General features: G+C 43.8%; 1 protein-coding gene across 1 annotated transcript in view; it reads right to left on the bottom strand.

The window, feature by feature from the left end:
• LOC115466742 (keratin, type II cytoskeletal 4-like) overlaps nucleotides 1–22798 on the bottom strand; it is a 34259-nt gene extending 11461 nt beyond the window's left edge. The window contains exons 1-7 of the mRNA XM_030198211.1: nucleotides 22171–22798; nucleotides 21603–21823; nucleotides 19999–20059; nucleotides 18727–18822; nucleotides 12935–13099; nucleotides 5035–5160; nucleotides 362–582 (exon numbers count right to left, since the gene is read on the bottom strand). Of these exons, the coding sequence (XP_030054071.1) occupies nucleotides 362–582; nucleotides 5035–5160; nucleotides 12935–13099; nucleotides 18727–18822; nucleotides 19999–20059; nucleotides 21603–21823; nucleotides 22171–22701 (1421 nt within the window). The 5' untranslated portion in view covers nucleotides 22702–22798. The remainder of the gene's footprint in view (nucleotides 1–361; nucleotides 583–5034; nucleotides 5161–12934; nucleotides 13100–18726; nucleotides 18823–19998; nucleotides 20060–21602; nucleotides 21824–22170) is intronic.
• Between the last annotated feature and the right edge of the window lie 1196 nt (nucleotides 22799–23994).

Genomic DNA, 23994 nt, shown 5'->3' with positions numbered 1-23994 from the left:
TGGAATATATTCACTGAGTACGTACGTCATGCTCCATCTCTGGACCTATTCAAATCCATGCTACAAGCCCACCTTTTTGAGGCTGCTTTTAACTCTTAACTCCTTATTCACCTGTCTAATACCATGTTGTTTTAATCATTCCCCTAATAAATGAAACTCCATAATCCCTTAGTTATCCTGTTTGTCTGTCTTAAATAGATTGTAAATTTTGTTGAGTAGAGACTGTCTAAAAAAATGTTTGTGTACAGTGCTGTGTACATCTAGTAGCACTATAGAAATGATATGTAGTAGTAGTAGTTGGAAGACTTCTCAGCCAACAGGTACTACGTTATTATATTACTATGTAATATAAGGCACAAACCTGCATTCCTCTCCTTCCAGCAGGGTCCTGTATGTGGCAATCTCAATGTCCAGAGCAAGCTTGACATTCATCAGGGCTTGGTATTCCTTCACTCGGTGAGCCATGTCCTCCTTGGCCTTTTGTAGGGCTGCCTCCAGCTCTGCCAGTTTTGTCCTGGCATCTTTCAGTGCAAGCTCACCGCGCTGTTCGACCTCAGCAATTTCTGCCTGTAGTTTGGCGATCTGGAAAAGAAGAAGCAAAATACAGCTTCATTTCTGAATTTCCGTTCTCAGTATTTTTTAAATTAGATTGTAGTTCATCTGGTGCTATAAATTTTCTTTTCATCTTGATCCAGAGGAAGTTCACCACCAACCAATCCCAACTCTTTCAGAGACAGCAGGTTCCACAGCAAAATGATATCCTATGGCAAGCATGCCGCCTTCAAAGTGCTACTTTCCAGTGTTTTCCCTGCTGACATATTCTTCTGGTCACATAGAAAGTGGACCAGGTGCACAGTGGGAGAATGAGGTGGGTCATGACAAGGTCAGTAGCTGTGCATGCTCTCAGTGCTTTCCCTACCCACTGCTGACCAGCCTTTGAAAAACGGTTCTATTGTGCCACACCAGTAACTCTGTTTCTGAAGTAAAATTGCTATATTTTTGGCAGCCAGATCTGAGGCATTTTTACTAGGTAAGTATCAAAATATGCAACATTGTGATGCCTAAGAAGCAGTTTTCCTATTTTCTTAACTCATTCTACTAGTAAGGGATACACCAGCACAAGCTGTTAGGTTTCTGCTTCCCTGACCTGACCTCATCCACTTTTCTCTGCAGTGCACACGATTTCAGCCGCATGGAAGGAACAATAATCAGATTACAATATTATGTGGGCAAATATATTTCTACCAATACAATGCTTTGAGCATTGCCCCTGTGGGAATAATTTCATAAAACATTTTTTGCATGTGGAAATTTTCAATTAGAAAATTGTGCAGAGGTGTACATATGTAAAAAGCAGGCCCGATGAAAGATAGAGCCTACTTTTCCATGATCTGCACGTAGGCTTTCCAATGAGTGTGTTTTGGCAGATCTGGAGTGGAGTTGTGATCTACATGAGTATTTATAAAACACACATGTATACGCAGATTCCGTGCACACATTTGTATGTTCACCTTTAGAGGTATAAATGCGTGCAAGGGAATTTGTTCACTACTAGGGGCCATTGCACAAGCCTATTAGAGAGCACAAATATTCCACAAGAAACCACAAAGCAGCACAGAAGTGGAAAAAAGCAGCCACAATGTCCATGATGCACACCGAATCCCACTAGGTCAATGGATGGCGGTAAGAGCTCAGGCCATAAATAGGTATGCTCTAGGTTTAATTTCACTGCATGCCCATTTCCCATGCCCATTTGTTGGCTTATAAGAATCCCTCACGAAGGCTTTGTATGTTGAAACACGGCCCATGTTGGGTTGGCTGTGTCAGCACATCTTTTTCGAAGAATAAATTCTGGCCTTTGTGGACATTGTGATTGGCTTTTTCCACTCCTGTGGTGCTTATGAAATTAATTACCCCTGTAATATACTAGAAGTGAGCAATTTTCAAAGGAAAAGGAGCTCTGGAACAAGAGGACATGCTGTGAAGCCCCAGGAGGGCACTCAGGAGAAATGCAGAGAAATATTTCTTCACAGTAATGGATCTAATGGAGAAGAAAAGAGTAACAGAGCTCATGAGACATTGGCATAGCTATGGGTGGGCCTGAGTGGGCACAGCAGCACCCAGCAGCAGCACCACACTGCTCTCTCCCCTCTTTCCTCCACTGCATCCCGGCATCTGTGCTTCTGTTTCTGAACCCCATCCTTCCCCAGTGTACCATACAGGCATCTTCGGCAGCCATTCATTCTCACTGCTTGCGCCAGCCCCACAGGCTTCCATCTGCCATGTCCTGTCAGACAGGAAACAGGCAATGATGTCAGTGAGGGCGGAACACAGGCACACAGCAAATAGAAGCCTTCAGTGCCAGTGCAAGTAGCGAGAATGAATCGCTGCAGGCGCTGAGGATGCCTGTATGGTACACCAGGGAAGGATGGGGTTCAGAGACAGAAGCGCAGATGCCGGGATGCAGCAGAAGAAAGAGGGGAGAGAGCAGTGTGGTGCTGCTGCTGGGTACTGCTGTGCCCACCCAAGCCCACCCATAGCTATGGCACTGTCTCATGAGCTCTGTTACTCTTTTCTTCTCCATTAGATCCATTTCTGTGAAGAAATATTTCTCTGCATTTCTCTTCAGAGACAGAAACACAAATGCTGGGACGCTGCAGAGAAGAGGAGGGGAGATGCGGGGTAGGTGAAAAATATTTGCATTTTAAAATACAGTGCACTCCATTTAAGTGCATGTCGGATAAGCGCATGCTCTGTTTAACTGCATGCCGCACTTCGGTCCCGTTTTTGGTGCCATCAATTTCTATGGGGACAAACTTTGGTTTAGCGCACCACTGATAAGTGCAAGATTCGTTTATTTGCATGGTTTAAAACTGCTCCACTTCAGGAAAGACTCCGCATAAGCGCGCGCATGGAATATGGAAGCCAATTGGCGTGTGACAACCAACGATATTTCAAATTTACCGCCTCCTTAACTGCCACAGGCAGAATAAGTGAAAGAATGTTGTTAGAGTGTACACTGGAGTCGTCGTCGTCGTCGCGCAACTGTAAGACTTTAACACTGGCTGAACGAATAGAAGTTCTTAAAAAATTAGAAAACAAACAAAGTCAAGCATCTATTGCTAAAGAATATGGTGTCAATCCCAGTCAAATTTCACGTATCTTGAAGCAGAAAGACCAGCTTCTGGAAGACTGGCAAAACAATACAAATCCACACTGGAAACTAAATCGGGCGGGAAAGGCTGAGGAGGTAGAAGATGCTCTTCTTCGGTGGTTTTCTCAAGTCAGGAGCAGACAGTTTCCTGTCAATGGTCCACTGCTTATGGAGAAAGCTAATCAGCTAGCTGAAAGTCTTGGACTAACTGAATTCAAAGCCACTGTTGGATGGTTGGAAAGATGGAAGGAGAGGAACAACATAAAATTCAAGAAACAGCATGGTGAAAAACAAGACGCTGATGACTTTGGTGCTGAAAATTTGGTTATTTCAGTTCTTCCTACCATCTTGAACGAGTTTGCACCTCGTGACATTTTCAATGCTGATGAAAATGGTCTCTACTGGTGAGTGATTCCTGATGGAACAGTTGCATTCAAACAAGCCGAAACTACAGGAGGTAAAACGTCGAAGGACCGACAGACGATCCTCCTTTGCTGCAATATGGATGGGAGTGAGAAGTTGGAACCACTCGTTATTGGAAAGAGCAAACAGCTCCATTGCTTCAAGAAAGCAACTTCCTGTGTCATATGAGGCTAACGCAAATTCATGGATGACTGGGGAAATTTGGAAGCAGTGGCTAAAGAAGTTAGACACTAGAATGCGGGCACAAATGCGTCAGATTTTGTTGCTTTGTGATAATTGTGCTGCACACAGTGATGATGTCAGACTGTCTAATGTCAAAGTGGTCTTCCTGCCACCAAACACTACCTCTCTGATCCAACCTATGGATCAGGGCATAATAGCCAATTTCAAACAACATTATCAGGCTCTTTTGCTACGTCGTCTGATGAGCGTTATGGATGACCAGACTAGCAAGGATAAACGTGCTGTTGAACTGGCTTGTAATCTATCACTGTTGAATTCCCTACATATGCAGAAAGAAGCCTGGATTTCATGTTACACAGGCAACCATTATGAACTGCTACAAGCGGGCAAGCTTTGTTAGGGATATGGAGAGGGACAAAACAGATGCAGCTGTTGCAAACGCATCAGATGAACAGGCTATTGACATCCCAGCCAGTGTTACTGAAGAGGAGTTTCATCACTACGTAGCTGTTGATTACGATCTACAAACAGCTGACGACAGCACTGATGTCCAGATATGTGCCTACACGCAGGCAACGGTTGATGATGAAACAGATGATGAAATGAGCAGCGAGGCACATGCTGACGAAATTCAACAACCTCCTGTCACTTTTGCAAGAGCGCTGGAGAGTCTCAACACCATGCGGGCCTATCTGGAGGCCACTGAATGTCAGTGCTATGACAGTTTTTACCGTCTGGCAGACGTAGTCTATGGAACTCACAGACACGAGTGTACAGAGGACTATGACTGATTACTTCAAGTAAGCCTAACGTCAGTTAACAGAGACTGTATAATGTCAGTTAACGGACACTGTATACTGTACGTATAATAAACAGTACTGTACATACGGTATGTTTATCAGATGTCAAGCTTCTTTGGGTTACAATGGTTAAGTGCACGCTCTGGTTAACTGCATGTATTTCTTTGGTCCCAGACCCTTGCACTTAAGCGGATTGCACTGTATATCTCCAGGAAGATATGGGGGGGGGGGGGGTGGAAGGACCCATCCAAGTTACCTCTGGACCTATCCAAAATACTGAGTCTGGCTACGCCTCTGTCATGAGATCAGGAGGCAGGCACAGGGGATCCATAATTGTGGACAAATGAAGGTACAGCTGAAGATTTGAAGCAGGGAATGTAACATTACAACAGATAAAGAAAATTGACAGATGACATGAGCCATGTTACATTTATCTGCAGCCTTAGCACAGTATATCAGTCTGTGGTACTTTACCTGCTTCTTCACTGTTTCAATTTCAGACTGCAGCCTCTTGATCCTGCTGTTCATGTCAGAAATATCATTCTTGCTCTGACGGAGATTGTCACTGTGCTGACCAGCGGTATTCTGCAGTTGCTGAAACTGAGAGAAGACAAAATAGTGCAAAATGTTCAACATTCCATGTGTTAGTCACATGTCTTAAATACAGAACACATCTTATGCCTTAGATCAACCGATGAAAATCCTGCCCATCATCATTGACCAGCATTTATCATTCAAAGCTCAGGTCTCAAAGGTGGTCTTGAGCATCTTCCATACACTATGGAAGGTTGCATCCTTTCTTCCCATGCGCCATGCTTCGTACTACCCCCCAATCTCTGGTACTATCCAAATTTGATTATTGTAAAATGCCATATATGCGAGTATTAAAACCTCACTCCTTAAAAAATTACAAACAGCACAAAATACTGCTGCCTTGTATGCAGTGCTCCTCGCTTTGAGAAGGCTTCCCCTCTCTTGTTAAAACTTCACTAGCGTCCCATAAATGCCAGGATCACCTTTAAAATATGCTTGACTGTTTACCAAATCATGTATGGTTTATCACCCACCTACATGTAACAACTAATTGATTTACCTTCATGTAATACAATGAAAACATCTGGAGAATACCTCACGCTCCGATTTAGATTGTAAGTTCTTTTGAGCAGGGACTGTCTTTTCTTCATGTTCAATTGTGAAGCGCTGCGTATGACTGGTAGCACTATAGAAATGATTTATAGTAGTAGTAGTAGCTCCATTATCCAAATTGCAAAGGTCTTTTTTACAAATCAATCCTTGTTGCAGGCTTCACATATCAGAGAACCAAACTTTGGAATTCTCTACCCATGCAATTAAGATACTTAGAAGATTATCTGAGTTTCCGTAAATTACTAAAGGCTTTTCTATTAAGTACATATCTTATCAAAAGACAATAAACTAATACCCCAACCTAGCTTCATCACACACACACAATTATTCCTAATATGTTAAAATGTTATAATTATTTATCTGAGTGTATTATATTTTTGATGATTTTTCTTGAATGTAAGCTACATTGAACCTGAGCTTGTTCAGGATAATATGGGATACAAATAGCATAATAATAATAAACAATGAAGTACAAAAAAGATAGCTATTGACAAGTAAATGAATCAAGTGGACATGTCCATTAACAGCGGATGAATTAGGGGTGAGGCCACACCTCAGAGGCACTGAACTATTTTTCAATATGGTAGAGGGTCAGTGTGCAAAAAATGTTGACATCTAACTAAATGAAATATCGCCCTATCGCCCCAGTTTTTAAAACACCACAGTCAGCATTGACTTAAAATATTGACTGTGTTGCATAAATTATACCCAGATAATCAGTGTTGGACCATATCTGGATACCAGCCCTGATTATCTGGATATAAGGCAGCTGCTGGCAGTTATTCAGGTACTGTGGATACTCAGCGTGTAACAATATGCCCACCCATATACATGCTCACTGTGAGAAGCACAGAAACCACAGATCCCAGAATGCATGGCGGGAGAGGGAAAAGCTGGAGCAGAAAAACTACAGATCCCAGAATGCATTGCAGGGGCGGGAAAGACAAGTCCAGAACAGCTACAGAACCCCGAATGCACGACGGGAGGGGAGGAGGCAGGAGCATAGAGAGCACAGATTTCAGACTGCCTGTAAGAAGAAGGGTGGTTATGACAAACGAGAACCGGACTGGCAGGAGAAGGAAAGAGAGGTGGCTGATTGGGAAATGGAATCAGCTGAGGAGAGGGTGGAACGTCTGAGTGAGGGGGTGGAGAATGAGCGGATGGAATGGGAGGAGTTGGAGGAGGTAGGAGGAGGAGGGGTGGAAGCAGGGCCGGTCTTAAGGCGAGGCGACCGAGGCGGCCGCATAGGGCCTCGCGCTCAGGGGGGCCCCGCGCCTCAGGTCGCCCCGCCCCGACCGCCCAAGCACCACTCTCCCTCCCTGCCTAGTTCAACAACGCGCGACGGCGACGTGGTGGGAGCGGTCCGCCCCAGATGTCAGGGGGGGGGGGTGCTCCGAGTCCGCTCCCGGCGCTGCTCGTCCTGTCCTGCCTTTAAAAACCCAATTTGAAGCGCTGGAGTACCAGCCAGCAGCGCCTCGCGTCTGCCCTTCTACTAAAAATGTCTTCGACGATGTCATTGGGCCTTCCCACATTGAGTCCCGCCCGCCCTCGCGGTAATTGGAAGTTACCTCAGAGGAGGGCGGGACTCAATGTGGGAAGGCCCAATGATGTCGTCGAAGACATTTTTAGTAGAAGGGCAGACGCGAGGCGCTGCTGGCTGGTACTCCAGCGCTTCAAATTGGGGTTTTTTTTAAAGGCAGTGAGGGTGGTGGGCCTGGGCGGCAGGAAAATGGAGCTGGTAGGTGGTGAGGGACTCAGATGGGAGAAGGGTGTGGGGCTCTCAGGTGGGGGAAGGGTGGGATTGGGAGGGGGTTCTCAAATGGGAAGGAGACTGAGGTGGGGAGGGAGTTCATGGATGGGAGAAGCAGAAGGGGGTGGGGAGGGGGTTCTTGCATAGTTGAAGGGGACGGGTGGGGAGGGGACTGGGGTTCTTGGATGGGAGAGACTGGGGAGGGGGTTCTCGGATGGGAGAAGGGGACGGGTGGGGAGAGGACTGGGGTTCTTGAATGGGAGAAGGGGACTGAGGTGGGGAGGGGGTTCAAGGATGGGAGAAGGGGATGGGGCGGGGGTTCTTGGATGCTTGAAGGGGGCGGGTGGGGAGGGGACTGGGGATCTTGGATGGGAGAGACTGGGGAGGGGGTTCTCAGATGGGAGAAGGGGACAGGTGGGGAGGAGACTGGGGTTCTTGGATGGGAGAAGGGGACTGAGGTGGAGAGGGGGTTCTTGGATGGTTGAAGGGGACGGGTGGGGAGGGGACTCTGGGGTTCTTGGATGGGAGAAGGGGACTGGGTCTGAGAAGGGGCAATATGGGAAAATGGGGGCCACGCCTGGGGCTGGTGGGAAAATGGGGTATGCGTGGGTCAGGTGGGAGAATGGTTCTGAAAAGGGGGGCCCTAATACAAGGCATGTGGATGAAGGGGGCTGGAACTGGGGGCTGAAAAGGAGGTTAGGTGGGATAAGAGGCTGGAGACTGAAACGGGGGACTGGGGGCTGAAAAGGGGACAGGGAGAAGTGGCTGGGGGGGCTGAAGCTTGGGACTGGTGGGAGAAAAGGGCTGGGGCTGAAATGGGGGACTGGTGGGATAGTGGGGCTGGAAATGGGGGCTGAAAAAAAGGGGCGGAGAGAGGGGCAGATCCTGGATGGGGGAGCAAGAGGGAGGGCAAACCCTGGATGGATGGTAGAGGGAGGGCAAATGGTGGATTGAAGGAGCAGAGAGAAAGGGCAGACTGGATGGAAGGGATAGAAAGGGCAGACAGTGAATGGATGGGGGAGAGAGAGAGGGCAGACAGGGGCAGATGGTGGATGGAAGGGACAGAGATAGAGGGCAGATGTGGATGGAAGGAGCAGGAAGAGAGGGCAGACATTGGATGGAGGGGACAGCAGAGAGGGCAGACACTGGATGGCAGAGAGAGACCGAAGACAGATGCTGGATGGAAGGAAGACAGTGAAAAGAAGATGAGGAAAGCAGAAACCAGAGACAACAAACTGTAAATAAAATATATATTTAAATTTTTTTGCTTTAGGATAAAGTAGTATTGTAGATATGTTAATAAATGTTTATAATAGAACATGCAAACAAGGTAATCTTTTTATTGGACTAATTTTAATACATTTTGGCTAACTTTCGGAGAACAAAACCCCCTTCCTCAGATCAGGATAGGATACTGTAACAGTACTATACTGTATTGACCTGAGGAAGGATGTTTTGGCCTCTGAAAGTTAAATATATTAGTTCAATAAAATGGTATTTTATTTTCTATATTTGTTTTATTTCTATTTGTTAATTTGTAAAGTGGTGATTGGTATTTGTTAGTTTTTTTCAAATTTACATCTGCTGTCTTTATATTTTGCACAGTACTAGGGGACATTTTCTGTTTCTGTGGTGTTGCATTGTATGCAGAGTCTGGCATCTTGGGGTTTCATTTTATTTTTTGTCTAAATAGAAAGTTTATGATTACTTATTCTATAGTGGATTAGGGTGTATCTGTGTTTGTGAAAAAGACATGGCTTTCAGTTGGCACTGACTGCAGGATCGACAAGCCCTGGAGCTGGGGGCCTTGGAGCTCGGAGGGAGGGGTGGCGGGCCCTGGAGCTAGGGTGGGGGCGGAGTTAGGGTGGGGGCAGGGCTAGGGTGGGGCCCCATCAAATTGGTCTGCATAGGGCCCCGCACTTGCTAAGACCGGCCCTGGGTGGAAGAAGAGATGGGGGTGGGTGAGGAAGTGGCGGTAGGAGAAGAGTGATTGCTGGAGGAGCCCAAGGTAACAAGGAAAGCATAATAGTCAGGGGAGATCCGGTGGGTGGATGTCAAGAGATAAGTTGTTGACAGTTGTGGGTGGTGGATCGTTTTTAGCCTGACTTGTGGATCTGTGTTTAAAGCTGGGTTGGCTAAAAGGGAGTTTGGGAAGGCCTTGCTGATTTCTGAGGCCTTACTAACTGAACTGTGTAGAAAAGCCTGGCTGGCTGAACTGTGGAAAAAAGCCTGGCTAGCTGAACTGTGGAGAAAAGCCTGGCTGGCTGAACCGTGGTGGATAAAAGCCTAGCTGGGTGAACTGTGTTTAAAAGCCCAGCTAGCTGAACTGTATTTAAAAAGCCTAGCTAGCTGAACTGTATTTAAAAAGCCTGGCTAGCTGAACTGTATTTAAAAGTCTGGCTAGCCGGACTGTGGAGAAAAGCCTGGCTGGCTGAACTGTGGATAAAAGCCCAGCTAGCTGAACTGTATTTTAAATGACGGGTTGACTGAACTGTGGAGAAAGGCCTGGCTAGCTGAACGGTGAAGGGAAGAGCAAACTGCACTGACGAGTGGGGAGTCGGTGGCGGACAGCACGGACAAGTGAAAGAGAGAGAGAGGCAATTACTTGGCTGAGCGGAGAGGCTGACATCACCTTTCAACTATGCGCCATGGAATTTAGGCACAGCCTATGGAACAGAGCAGAGCTGGAATATTAGCATGCATACGCTGGAATTTTGGTAATTTACATATGTACCTCCTAAATACCTATATTTAGAACTGCAAAAAGTGAGTGCTATGAGGGTGAACCTAGAGCAAGGGAAAAAGACACCTGGAGATGGTTTTCAGCATAGGGGAGCAACGTTAGGTGGCCAAGGGGTGCTTTCACTAAGGTGTGCTAACAGATTTAGCACGTGCTGATAAGATACCCGTAGGAATATAGTGGTAGATTCAGTGAATGGCACCTAAAAAATCATCACTGGAAAAATGACCACTTAACCATTATTGTATAAGCCACACTTAAAGTTTGGCACGGTTTATAGAATAACGCTTAAGTGTTACTGCAATACATAATTTTAGGCGTGACCATTTGCACCAACGGAGCACCTTTATTCTGTAATTACACACACAACTCAAAGCTATGCCCTGTTCCACTCCAAAACACCCATGACTGTCCTCTTTCCATGCCCCCCTTTTCAGGCTGTGCGTAAAGTTTAGGCACATAACACCCAATTAAATTGAATTAATGCCAATAATTGCTTGTTAAAAAGCCAATTATTGGCACTAATTGGATCATTATCCTATTAAATTGCTCATGCAAATCAGGACCGCACCTAAATCTGCATGCACAATTTTCTGCAATTTTTACAGAAGCAGGGGGATAATGGGCATCTTATCATTAGCATGCACTACTCGTTAGCATGCCTTAGTAAAAAGGACTCTTAAATCTGGGCAAATGAATTTGAGACCAAAGTCTGTTCCTCCCTCACAGTAAGATCAGAACTACAGTTTTAAATATGCAATGGACTGGATCAACTTGTCTTACAAAATGAACCAGCTAATCATCCCAATGCATCTGAAAATGGACAGTAGAAATGTACTAATGACCACTGTATTTTTTAGCGGTCCAGATCAGAGACATGACCAGTAATGGAAGAGATGTGCTGAAACTCCTCTCTTTTCGACTGAGATTACAAACCCAGCCCAAAATATGCACATTTTCAGAAGAGAGGCTAGTAGGCTGTGGTAAACTAAAATTGCATTGAAATGGTCTGTAAAAATTGCAGTGCAAGTATGTTTAATGTGATGTTGAATCAAAATTGCAAAATCCCAACCACTGGGGAAAATATGTATTTTGAAAGGGTTTGTGATCACAAACAATATTGCAATTTTTTAGCCCATCTAATAATTTTGAAAAACATGGAGTCATGTCTCATTCCAGGACAAGAGGTTGTTACAAAAGTCAGTTTTGTATGGCCTAGATCCCGCATATGGCAATCCGGTTTAGGATGGGTTGGAGAGGGCGTCAATGGAAACTCCAGTAATTTGGAACATGAGGACAGTGCCAGGCAGACTTTTACTGTCTGTGTCCCACAAATGACAAGACAGATTCGGATAGGCTGGAGACGGCTTTGACGGCAACTCCAGTAGTTGGAACACAACGACAGAGCAGGGTGGACTTCTATGGTCTATGTCCCAGAAACACCAAGGAAAGACCATGATCAATTATATAATATCACGTTCATTGATGACTTAATCATGAATTGGTAATGAATATGACTGTTGGGCAAACTGGATGGACCATTCAGGTCTTTATCTGCCATCACTTACTATGTTACTATGTAGTTTTGTGCTACAATATAAAATCTTTGATGATATATTTGAAACATTTCTGTGTAATATTATAATTTTCTCATCATGTATGATGAAGTGTGTGATCATTTTCCGTAAAGTAAACTCTATCGAAGTTGGCCCTTCTAATACCATCTCCAATGAATTCTTAGACATCCTCAGCTATCACAGCTGAATATTAGTGCTCACTGGCTAGCCTGGTCACTGGCTATACTTTACTTTATTGGATTTATATCCCACACACATCCAAGTTGGGGACTCAATTCTGTGTGGCTTACGTTAAGTTCACTCAGATATACAAATGGAGGTCAGATATACAAATCAGATATAGCAAAACAGGTCAAGGGTGCATGAAGAGGGAGAGTAGAGATAAATGGAAGAGTTAACATGTCTTGGGAGGTATCATCATGTGATACAGTTGGTTAGTGCCAATATTCATCAGCTGACCAGTTAAGCTTAGCGGCCAGATGGACCTACATAAATAGCAGGTCTATCTTTGGCCGCTATAACTTAACTGGTCAGCTCCTGGATATCAGCTTAAAACTATATTCATGGTGGCCAAAAAAACCCTGGAAATTCAATGCCAGTCACCAGATACAGTCCGCTGCCAAGTGCAGAAGTTAGCCGGACCGCGTCCTACGGTCTGAATATCTCCTCCCTCCCCCCCCCCCATGTTAAATAGATTTTGCCCAACTGATGTGGCATCTGCTTGTCTAGGCCTATGCAGATATTCAGAGGCACACAATGGGGTACTGCTACTGAATATCCTACTAACTGGCCATTCTCCTAACTGGCTAGGTTAGTGGCAATATTTAGTTTGCTAAGCAGCTAAATGAGGATAGTCACTGGTCTGAACATCAGCCAGTGCCCAGTTAACTTCTGGGTCAGTCCACATACCCAAATATTCAATGCTAGGGTTAGAGCAGCCCACGGATGGAAGCGGCTTACAAGCAGCTTACCACTGAAGGCTGAATATTATCCCCTTACATGCGAAATTTGCATATAAACCTGGGTGTTGAGGATATAGAATTGCTGTTTATGTGTGTAACAAGCGGCTTTCCTTGTGCACCATGTACCCTCATATATGTAATGTGACAACATTGGATCAATGTGTCAGCCTCCCGATCCTCCAGTTGCCTGGTCACATACCTTGTTGTCAAAAGCAGCCTCGGCTTCAGCTTTGCTTATGGCAGCAATATCCTCGTACTGAGCTCTCACTTCAGCGATGATACCACTCAGGTCCAGGTCTCGGTTATTGTCCATAGACAGGATGACAGAGGTGTCTGACAGCTGCCCTTGAACCTCAGTTAGTTCCTGGAAGTGACAACAATATTTTAAGTGCTATATTCAGGCAATTTCATTTTTACTGATTTGACCCTTATTTAGGGGCTCTTTTACCAAACTACAGTAAAAAAAAAAAGTGGCCTAGCACCAGTCCTGCATGCTGTGGAAATTTTCACCACATGGGTAAAATGGCTGAATTTCTGATTTTTTTTTTTTTTTAATTAATGGCCATGTACTAATTTTCCCAGCAGTGCATGGTCATTAGCACATGAACCCCTATCGCCACCTCTTTTGTAGGCGGTAAGGGCTTACACACTAACCACACGCTAATCAGTTAGTATACAGCCCCAAGACCCGCCCCAGCACAGAAAAATAAAATCTATTTTTTAGCACGTGGGTAGCCTGCACCAGTGCCTTAATTACCGCGGAACACCTGTGGTAAAGCCTTTTATTGCAGTTTAGTAAAAGGACCCCTTATTAAGCTGCCTAAAAGTTGCATACAATCAGGGTGAAAGATTTAGGGGGCTTAGTTGGCCCTTTTACTAAGTAATGGGAGGGCTAATGCTTGAATAGTGCATGCCAAATTGGCACTCCCGCCAGGCTAGCGCATGCGCCTAGCAATAATTCTGAGTTTGATGCACACCGAATCCCACTAGGTCAATGGATGGCGGTAAGAGCTCAGGCCATAAATAGGTATGCTCTAGGTTTAATTTCACTGCATGCCCATTTCCCAGCCCATTAAAAAAAAGACCTTTTTCCCAGCTGAAATTCAACGTGTAAGATTTGTACAGGTAAATCTTCAAGTTATCCAGACAAATCATACCAAGCCCAGAGTGTTCTAGAAATTCTGTGCTTGTATATCTTTCCAGCGCTGCGTACGTCTAGTAGCGCTATAGAAATAAGTAGTACGTAGTAGTAAAATGGTCATATAGATTGTGAAGAAAACTGGATTATCAGGTTATGATGCCTTTTATTAACCCAGCAATAACAATTATCCAAAGATTTCCTGTCAATATACTTTCAGAACCACAGAGGTCCCAAGAAAAGATACGTTCTGCCCAATATTTGAAACCATTTACCCAGCCAGGAGCGACTCCTGGCCGGTTAAATGCCAATTAACTGGCTATCCAGCAATATGAATATTCCCGGTTAGCACTTAGCGATATAACCGGCTATCTGCCAATGTTCAGCACGTTGCTGGCTAAGTTTAGCAGCCAAATTAGGCCACCGAAATAGCTGGAATATCTTTGGCTGGTTTAAACTTAACCAGCTAGCACTGAATATCAGCTTGGCCGGCTAAATTTAAACCAGCCAAAAAGCACCCTGATATACAATGCCGGTCACTGGAAATGGTCTAGCATTGAATATCCAGGCTCAGCGCCGACCCTGGTCTGAATATCGGCCCTTATGATACTAACAAGAAAGTACTTAACAAAGATCTATTTTTTTCTGTCACATTATAAAACCATAACATTTGACTGCTTTGTCACCTTTTGATCACCTATCCATTTCTCTTTCTCTGCTTCCCACATCACTCCCGTCTAATCCTACCTTTGCCTTTTGAGTCTGTCAATCAAATACTTTCATGAATCACTTATGTATTCTAGTTTTGCCATTTTGCTCATACAGCCAGATCAGGAGCAGACTGACAGTGATCTGGGCCTCTCTGGCCACTGCCTGCCAGCCTCCCCCCAACCATCATGCTGCCGTTGCCCCCTCCCACACACACTACAGCCTTCCCTACCTCCACAACTGCAGCCCCCCTCCCACACAATACAGTCTCCCGAGCCTCAGTGGGCCCTCCCCGGTCCTACCTTGAATGGCCCTGGTGGTCTAGTGGCTTCTTCAGGAGCAGGAAAGAATCCCACTCTTTCCTGCCCACTACTACTATTCTGTCCGGTGCTGCACCACACCGTGTTTTCAAAATGGGTGTCGAGATTTCCTGCAGTAGTCTTGCATGGCTCGCGAGACTGCTGCAAGGAGTCTCGCCAGCCATGTTTAAAACATGACGGTGCCAGGCAGAATAATGGCAGCGGGCAGGAAAGAGTGTTGTTCTTTCCTGCCCCTGCAGAGGCCACTAGACCACCAAGGCCCTTCACTGTATACAAGAACAAACAACTTACAGCACACGAGGCCAAATAGACTCAGAAACATTCTGCAACATATGTACAATAATAAAAGGTCAGCACAAACAGACACTACATACTATCTTTCAGATTGGGATAAAAGATGCAAAAGCATGTTAGATGAAATAGCACCCTTACAAACAAGAACCTCACGTAGATACCATGGTTCAACGAAGAACTGAAAAAATTAAAAACACAATCCAGGAAACTCGAAAGAACATGGAAAAAAAATAAAAGATGCACAAACACTCAACGCATGGAAACAAACTCAAAGAAAATACAAATACGCAATTAAGACAAACCAAAAGGCTTTACTATAGAGCCTGAATACAAAGACATGAAAAAATTATACCAACTCGTGAACAAACTACTAGACACCACCGCGGTCACCACAACCAACACAGACACCCCAACAGCAGACAAACTTGCCAAATACTTCAAGGAAAAAATTGTAAATCTACGAAACACACTACCTCAGAGCATCACCGACATCGAAAACTTCATCGAATGTATGGACCCGAACCCCGTTGAATCCCCAGCGGACAGATTCTGGACAAGATTCACTCTCCTCACCACTGAAACAGTCAATCAAGCGACTAACAGGTTCTCCAAGTCTCACTGTAAACTGAATACCTGACCCAGTTACCTAATAAAATCCACCCCCCATAGCAGACCTCACATCCCACATAAATTACATGCTTCAACATGGTCTCTTTCCTAAGGACAATGGCAACATCCTCCTGACGCCGATATCAAAAGATACCAAGAAAAAATAAACGATATCACCAACTACCGCCCAGTAGCATCTATCCCAATGGTAGTCAAACTGATGGAAAGCATGGTAACCAAACAACTTACTGATTACATAAATAAATTCTCAATACTACACAAATTACAATCAAGATTTCACGCCAACCACAGTACCGAGACAGTACTAATTACTCTCTTAGCCAAATTCAAACAAGAAATTGCATTAGGCAAAAACGTACTCCTCCTACAATTCGACATGCGTTCGACATGCTAAACCACAATATACTACTAAGCATCCTAGAATACTTCGGGATTGGCAGAAGTGTACTTAGCTGGATCAAAGGTTTCCTAACTACTAGAACATATCAAGTGAAATCAAACTTGAACATATCATCACCATGGAAAGCAGACTATGGAGTACCCCAAGGATCACCACTTTCACCGCTTCTTTTCAACCTAATGATGATCCCACTAGCCACATCCTTATTCAATCAAGGCCTTAACCCCTTCATTTACGCAGACGATGTCACAATATACATCTCCTACAAACATGATCTAGCAGAAATCACCAATGAAATCATACTCAACCTAAACATCATGAACTCATGGGTGAATGCATTTCAACTAAAACTTAACGCAGAAAAAACACAGTCTCATCCTCTCATCCCAATACAACACAAACAAACCCACCAACATAATCACCACAGATCATGACCTCCCTATCTCAGACAGCCTAAAAATTCTCGGAGTCATAATTGACCGAAATCTCACACTGGAGAGCCAAGTGAAAGCCACAAAAAAGAAAATGTTCCACTCAATGTGGAAGCTCAAACGAGTCAAACCTTTTTTCCCGAGGGAAATATTTCGCAACTTGGTACAAACCATGGTACTAAGCCACCTAGACTACTGCAATGGAATCTACGTGGGATGTAAAGAACAAATCCTAAAGAAACTCCAAACTGCTCAAAACACAGCAGCCAGGCTCATACTTGGAAAAACGAGATTCGAAAGCGCCAAACCCCTACGAGACAAACTGCACTGGCTGTTGATCAAAGAATGTATTACATTCAAAATCTGCACCATGGTTCATAAAATCATCTACCTAGATGCCCCGGGATACATGACAGACCTCATAGACCTACCAACCAGAAACGCATCAAGATCAACACAGACCTACCTAAATCTCCACCACCCAAGCTACAAAGGACTCAAATACAAATCAACCTATTCATCCAGCTTTTCCTATATAAGCACACAACTATGGAATGCATTACCAAGCACCGTGAAAACAACAAACAACCACCTAAAATTCTGGAAATTACTAAAAACTTACCTGTTCAAAAAGGCATACCCTAACGATCCAACTTAAATGCCTTAACCCTGCAACACAACGAAGCCAAAGCTCGTACTGGACACAATTCAACTCTTCCCCCTACGATTCCCTAATATGTCTGTAACACATAATCCGTACCCTACTACAACTCTGTATTTGTTCATACTGATATTGGCGATCACCAGTACGGTACTATGTAAGCCACATTGAACCTGCAAATAGGTGGGAAAATGTGGCATACAAATGTAACAAATAAATAAAGGTAGGACTGGAGAGTTGTAGTGTGCGGTGGCAGCGGGGGAGGGGGGAAGAGAGCCTCTGGTCCCCCTAGAACCTGTGGGTCTTTGGCCACTGCCTGGTTGCCCGAATGGTCAGTCTGCCCCTGAGCCAGATTCAGTAAATGGTGCCCAAAGTTAGGTGCTGGGAAAAATCTGCGCCAAGTGATATTCTATAAAGGACACTCCAGGCTGAAAGCCATTTGTAAAATAGTATTTAGTGAGGATTCCCACACTCAGCTTTGGCTGTGAGGACTTATGCTTGCTAATACCTGATATAAATCCTGGCGCACAGGTTAGGTGCGTAACCCCGGTATACTATAACACTGTACCAACATTTTTGGAATGACCTTAACACACCCTTGGCTATGCCTCCTTTTGGGTTGCATATGAGACAATTTGGGCACACAGAACTACAGAAGAACATGTAGGCAGGTCCGTGCATAAGTGAAAATTAGTGCCAATTAACTCTGATATTTCAGTGTTAACAGCTTAACTAGTTAATTTCAACATGAATCTTGGATCCATGCTCAGATATAGGCAACTTATATAGAATCCAGAGATAGTGAGTCATGGAAGGAAGTTTTTGCCTCCAAAAGCTAATCAAAAATGGATTAAGTTATTCCAATAAAATGGTACCACCTTATTTTTCCTCCTTATCCAGCTCAAGAAGCAACTGGTCATGAAAGTTATATTGCACAAAAACATCTTTTGAATAATTATTATTTAGATGCAATAAAAGGTGTCACCAGTTGCTAAAAATGCATTGACCCAAATAAGGGCCCCTTTTACCAAGCTGTGGCAAAAGGGGGCCAGCGCTGGTGTCGGCGCATGTTTTTCATGCACGCTGAAGCACCATTTTACCACAGCTGGTAAAAGGGAAGTCTCTCTTTCCTACAGGAAATGGCCCTGCAGCAAATAAAGCATTTGAGGCAGCCATTTTGGGGGGCCCTTATCGCTACCTATTGAGGTGGCAGTAAGGGCTCCCGTGCTCTCCTATCAGTAACTGGGTAGCACATGGCACTGCCCAATTACGGGTATGGCAGCGTGCTAGGAGTGAGAAGTACTGCTGGACTGCTGCAGTAGCCCGGCGGTACTTCCTGTTTAATGAGCGGTAAAAGGGGCCCTAAGTAAGATGATTTCTTTATTGATCAGACACAAGTGAAGCCTTACTGCATCATAGAGTGTCCTCAAGAAGTTGATTTTGTCAGTCAGGCTGTGCACCTTTGCCTCTAGGTCTACCTTGGTCATATAGGTAACATCCACATCCTACAAAAACAAAGCAAAACGTTAACCTGCTAAGATAATGCTTAATCACAGTCACAGCACTGCTGGTGGAAAGAAACAGCTGCTGGATGGCATATCAGCTGTTGTGGCATGTTTATACTATTTCTGTAGTGTACTCTATACAGAATTCAGAAACTGGGTACCTTTTTTGGAGAATGTAAAAGTTGTTCAATACGTTTAACAACTTATTGCATTACATAATAATGTGGTTGGCTGACTGAAAGCAAACATAGGATCCACCCAGTTTTGTCTTCTCCACCATGTTTACTGTCGCTCCATTTTTCTTAAGTGCATTACTCTTCTTACAGGATTCATCCCTGCCACAAAAATGCCCACTAAAGACCACTGTGAGCAAGGATTGCCCTGTTGTTTGATGAGAGAAGTAGCTAAGGGGTCCTTTTACTAAGCTGCAGGAAAAGGGGCTCTGTGGTAGTGGCAGGGGCCATTTTTCCCATGCGCCAGGGCCCTTTTTACCAAAGCATGTAAAAAGCCCCCCCTCCCCTCCAAAAAAATGGTCACACGATAAAATAACCCTTAGTGTGTGGCCATACAGCGGGGAGCACTGACCGCCACCCATTGAGGTGGCGGTAAGGGCTCCCACAGTTATCCAGCGGTAACCAGGCAGAACGCAGCGATGCCCAATTACCACCGGGTTAGCCCCACACCATGGAAAAAAATTTCCCAGAGCACTGGAAATGGCACATGCTCCAACCAGAACTACCACCGGCAGCTGCGTTGGGCCAACAGTAGCTCCAAGCGGTAAGCCCACATTGGACTTCATCGCTACTTAGTAAAAGACGCCCTAAGTGTACAAAAAAGTATTCAAAACCAAACAATACTGCACATGTCACCGGAAGATATAGAACAGTCACATGTATAAGCATCCCAAAAGTCTCATTGTGACATGCTTAATCTGTGCCCTGCAGGGACTCTTTAAAGCTCCATGATTTCATTTCAGTAATTGTCAGAAATTATGTGCTGTTCCCTCTTTTTTCATCTGCTTCAAATGTTCTATCACCAACAGCCCTTGAAAATGAATTGTAGCAGTGTCAATACAGTGTGGAATCAATTTTGAAAATGAGACATTTGGGGGATTTGTCCACACTGCTTGCCTTCTTTCTGCTCTTTTTTGTTTGGACAGATTATTGCATCACACACCTTTTTGAGCGCCACAAACTCGTTCTCTGCAGCTGTTCGTTTGTTCATCTCTTCTTCATACCTGTTTGCATTGAAAGAGGAAGAGTGTTGATTTTGGTTTATAGCAATGGTGCTGAAGATTGGAAGCAGAACATAGACCTGTGGTAGGAAACTAACATTAATCTCCCACTACCTCCCCCCCCCCCCCAACATAATTTTTCTACCCAATTCAGTGCTCACAGAATATGCCAAACCGATCACACCAGCAACTAAAATCTTCCACTGAGGAGACTTCTGGAACCACTGAACTTCTGCATAAGACCCAATTCTCATTGAGCACCTCCCATGGTGTCTACGACCCCTGGATTTTACTCACATCTCCAGTATAAAATACTATCCAAAGTGATAGTTAGGCACACTGTGAAGATTCATCAATATTTGTATCATAGGGGGCAGAAACATATTTATCTGACAAGTTTCAAGACATCTCATAAAAATCAGAAAATTCTAATGGTTAGAGTCATAAACTAAGAACCAGGAAAGCCAGAATCCAAATCCCACTGCTGCTCCTTATAATTTTGGGCAAGTCACTAAACCATCTATTGCCTCAGGTATACACTTTTTCATTATTATTTTTATTCACAAAGGCTTGATATACCACTAGGGCCTGGAACGTAGGCATATACAAAATATAATATAAAAGGAGGGAGATAGAGGACTGAGGGGATAATAGGAGAGATTCTAAATAGAGCCAGAGAAGGAAGTAGAAAAGAGGTGAGTTCTGAGGGCCTGTTGGAATTTAGTGAGGGAAGTCTGGTTTCTGATGTGCAGAGGCAGGTCATTCCACAATTTGGGACCTAGGTAGCAGAAGGCGGAGTCATGGGTGGAAGATAGTCGTATATAGGAGGGAGATGGAAGAGTGAGATAATTATTGTCAGCTGAGCGAAGGCTACAGAGTGGAGTGCAGGGAAATACTTAGTGTGCCTGAATAAACTGCCTTGAGAACTACTGAAAAATAAAAAGGAGATAAATCCAAATCCCCCACTTTTGATGCTGTACAGTATAAAAACATGCTGGCCAGTATTCAGCCATGGGATGTCTAGTTAAAGATAAGATTATAACCAGTTACCGTGGACCAATAATATTTGCAGTCTAAAGTTAGCCAGAAAACTTATCTGATTAACTTTAGAACACTAATTTTTCTGACCAGACGTAACTGGTTACCTTTAGATAATCATGTCCTTGGCATGCTTTGGACTCCTCTCCAATATCACTAGTTAAATTCAGAAGCTCTGAAAAAGTGAAAAGGAAAGATTTTTTTCCATTAACTCTTAGAATTAGCTGGACAAATCTTTTGAACGTCAATCCCATTAAGTATAATGGCAGGTAAGGACCAAGAAATCCAGCTGATCTCCCCATTTTCCTGCCTTATTATAATACTGAAGAGCCTACTTAAATGTTACTCTGATGGTAAAATGCCCCTGGCACTTGAACTAGGGATGCAAATGAATGTGCTGCACAATTTGTAGCAAGCATGAGCTCATGACCAAGTGGAAGGGGTGGAATTACAACACTGTGTTTTCATTCTCTTTAATTAACAGTGTCGGCATTTATTTCTCACATACTTGCGTTTGAACTCTTCCGCGAGATCCTGCATGTTCTTCAATTCTCCAACCAGTCTTCCTTTATCATTCATTAAAAGGTCCAACTTCCTCTTCAGATTTGAGATGTAAGCTTCAAACAAAGGTGTCATGTTGTCTCTCTTTATGCTGGTTTTATGGCTTTGATCTTGCAATAAGCTCCATTTGGTTTCCAGCACCTGGTTCTGTTGCTCCAGGAATCGAACCTGAAACACCACACAGAGAAATGTGCATTTTATGTCAGCAGTCTTATCAATTGATGGAACCCACAAAGTGCTGGGCAGTGATTCCTTATGAAAAGTAGAGAATGCAAATAACAGCTATGCTTTATTCATTTCCACTAGAATAAGAACGCTAGGACAAATAAAGTGCACCGATTCTTCAGTATTACTTGAGCTTAAATAATGTAACTGGACTCTATTATTTACCAATCACTTTTATCTGAACATTACCCTAGTCTAGAAGAAATACAAAAGCCTGGAAGTTCATTTTCAGCAGCTCACTGAAAGAACATTAGTTTTCTTTAAAATAGAAAGGATGATTGTGTTCTTACCTTGTCAATAAAAGATGCAAATTTGTTGTTGAGGGACCTAATCTGCTCCCTCTCCTCTAGTCTCACTTTCTGGAGGCTGGGGTCTATCTCCACACTGATTGGCTGCAACAGACTCTGGTTGATAGTCACTTGTTGGATGCCACCAGGTGGGCAAACAGGAAAGCCAGGGCCTCCTGGAAAGCCTGCCCCAGCACCACCACCAAAGCCTCCTCCACCTGCTGCACTACCAAAGCCACCAAAGCCTGTCCCACCAGCTCCACCAACACCAAACCCCATACTTCCACCACCAAAAGCAGACCCTCCACCTTGTATACTGCTTGCACTGCTTGGGTAAATGGAAGTTCTTTTATTTCCACCTAGATTATAGAGGCTCCTATTGGTAATGCTGGCACTTCTATGTCCTCCTCCAACTTGAGATGCAGAAGATGAGCTGAAGCCTCCTCTTCTTCCTCCACCACTAACTCCACCAACACTAGAAGCACTGAATCCTTTCCTATGCATGCTAGCTTGTGATTGTTGTCTTAGGCTCATTCTGACCCCTTCAAAGAGTGGATATATATCAAAAAAGATACAGAACAAGAGCAGAACTAAGAGTGAGGGAGTCTGCGGTGGTATGAGAATTTGAGGTGCCCTTTTTATCTGTTTCAAGAACTGGGCTGGGTGGCATGGATGTAAAGATACCAATTTACTGCAATCAGGGGCTTGGTCGGCTTGGTATTTCTGGCAGTGAACCATGTTTTTCAACTCCCGAACACAAATCTAAAAGAAACACACCTATCAAGCTACTTGAATTAAGAAATTGCTTTGCTTGCAGGCTTTATAAAACTCTTTTATCTCATTTCTGTTGTGCAGTGAAATATTGCAGGCCTGAACGTTGTTTCTGTGCCGCCTTCCCTGTCATTAAAGAGTCGGGAGCATCCTGATAAGGGTGGCAACCATATCGCTGTCATTTGAGGCTCACATACTTTATTTTTCTCATGCATTTAAACATTCATTGAGCAACTTCTCATGATGGGAAGACTCTTGGGTCCAATGATGAAACAATGTAAAGATGAATATGGTGATCTTCTGAGGACTTTCAATTGAATTAGCAAGATCATTGTGAATGGTGACAAATCAAATTTATAACTGTAAAAGTTTCAGTATAATGGGAATTGTGTAAATTTCTGTTTATGGTCTACGTAAGAGTTCATCACTGTCTTTGGGGAATAAGTGCTTGATCTCTCTTTCCAATCCCTGAGCTAGTTGTACTTAATGCCTTTGTATTTGAGACAGTTTGTATGAAAGATGCTGTAAAAGATTTCTTCATAGCCACTTTTCAGTCCTTGGTGTTGCTGGACTTAGCTGCATTGAAACAAGACCCTAGAATTACATTTTTTGATAATTTGTCAACATAGGAATGCAAGACTTTAAAAACATTGGCCAGTGACTTCAGTGATTATAAAACCAGCTGATATGAGTGGTTCTGTTGTGATTTAAGATCACATCCAGTATATTAGTGAAGTTCAAATATAAATCTAGAATACCCATTATTAGCAAACTTTGGGAGCAGATCCCATAGCATCTTTGCAGGATGAGATTTCTCCTGTAGTTGAGGAAGCAAGTGTATGTGGCTTTTTGACTAAAGCTGAGGCTAACTCTTTGATTGTCAAGTATCTAAAAAGTTCCAGCTGTTTATACTGTACCTAAAGTACATAAGATACTTGTATCTCCACCTGGGCACCCTTTAGTTTCATTCCATGTCATAGTATTGGAACCTTTGTCCAAATTTGTTGATCACAACTTAGACGTTCAACACAAATGAGCAAAGTAAAGAGTTGTAAA

The sequence above is a fragment of the Microcaecilia unicolor genome, chromosome 3 (genome assembly GCF_901765095.1).
Source record: "Microcaecilia unicolor chromosome 3, aMicUni1.1, whole genome shotgun sequence".
Lineage (NCBI taxonomy): Eukaryota > Metazoa > Chordata > Amphibia > Gymnophiona > Siphonopidae > Microcaecilia > Microcaecilia unicolor.
The sequence above is the reverse complement of the archived record's forward strand: the minus strand, read 5'-3'. Positions and strand labels throughout refer to the sequence as shown.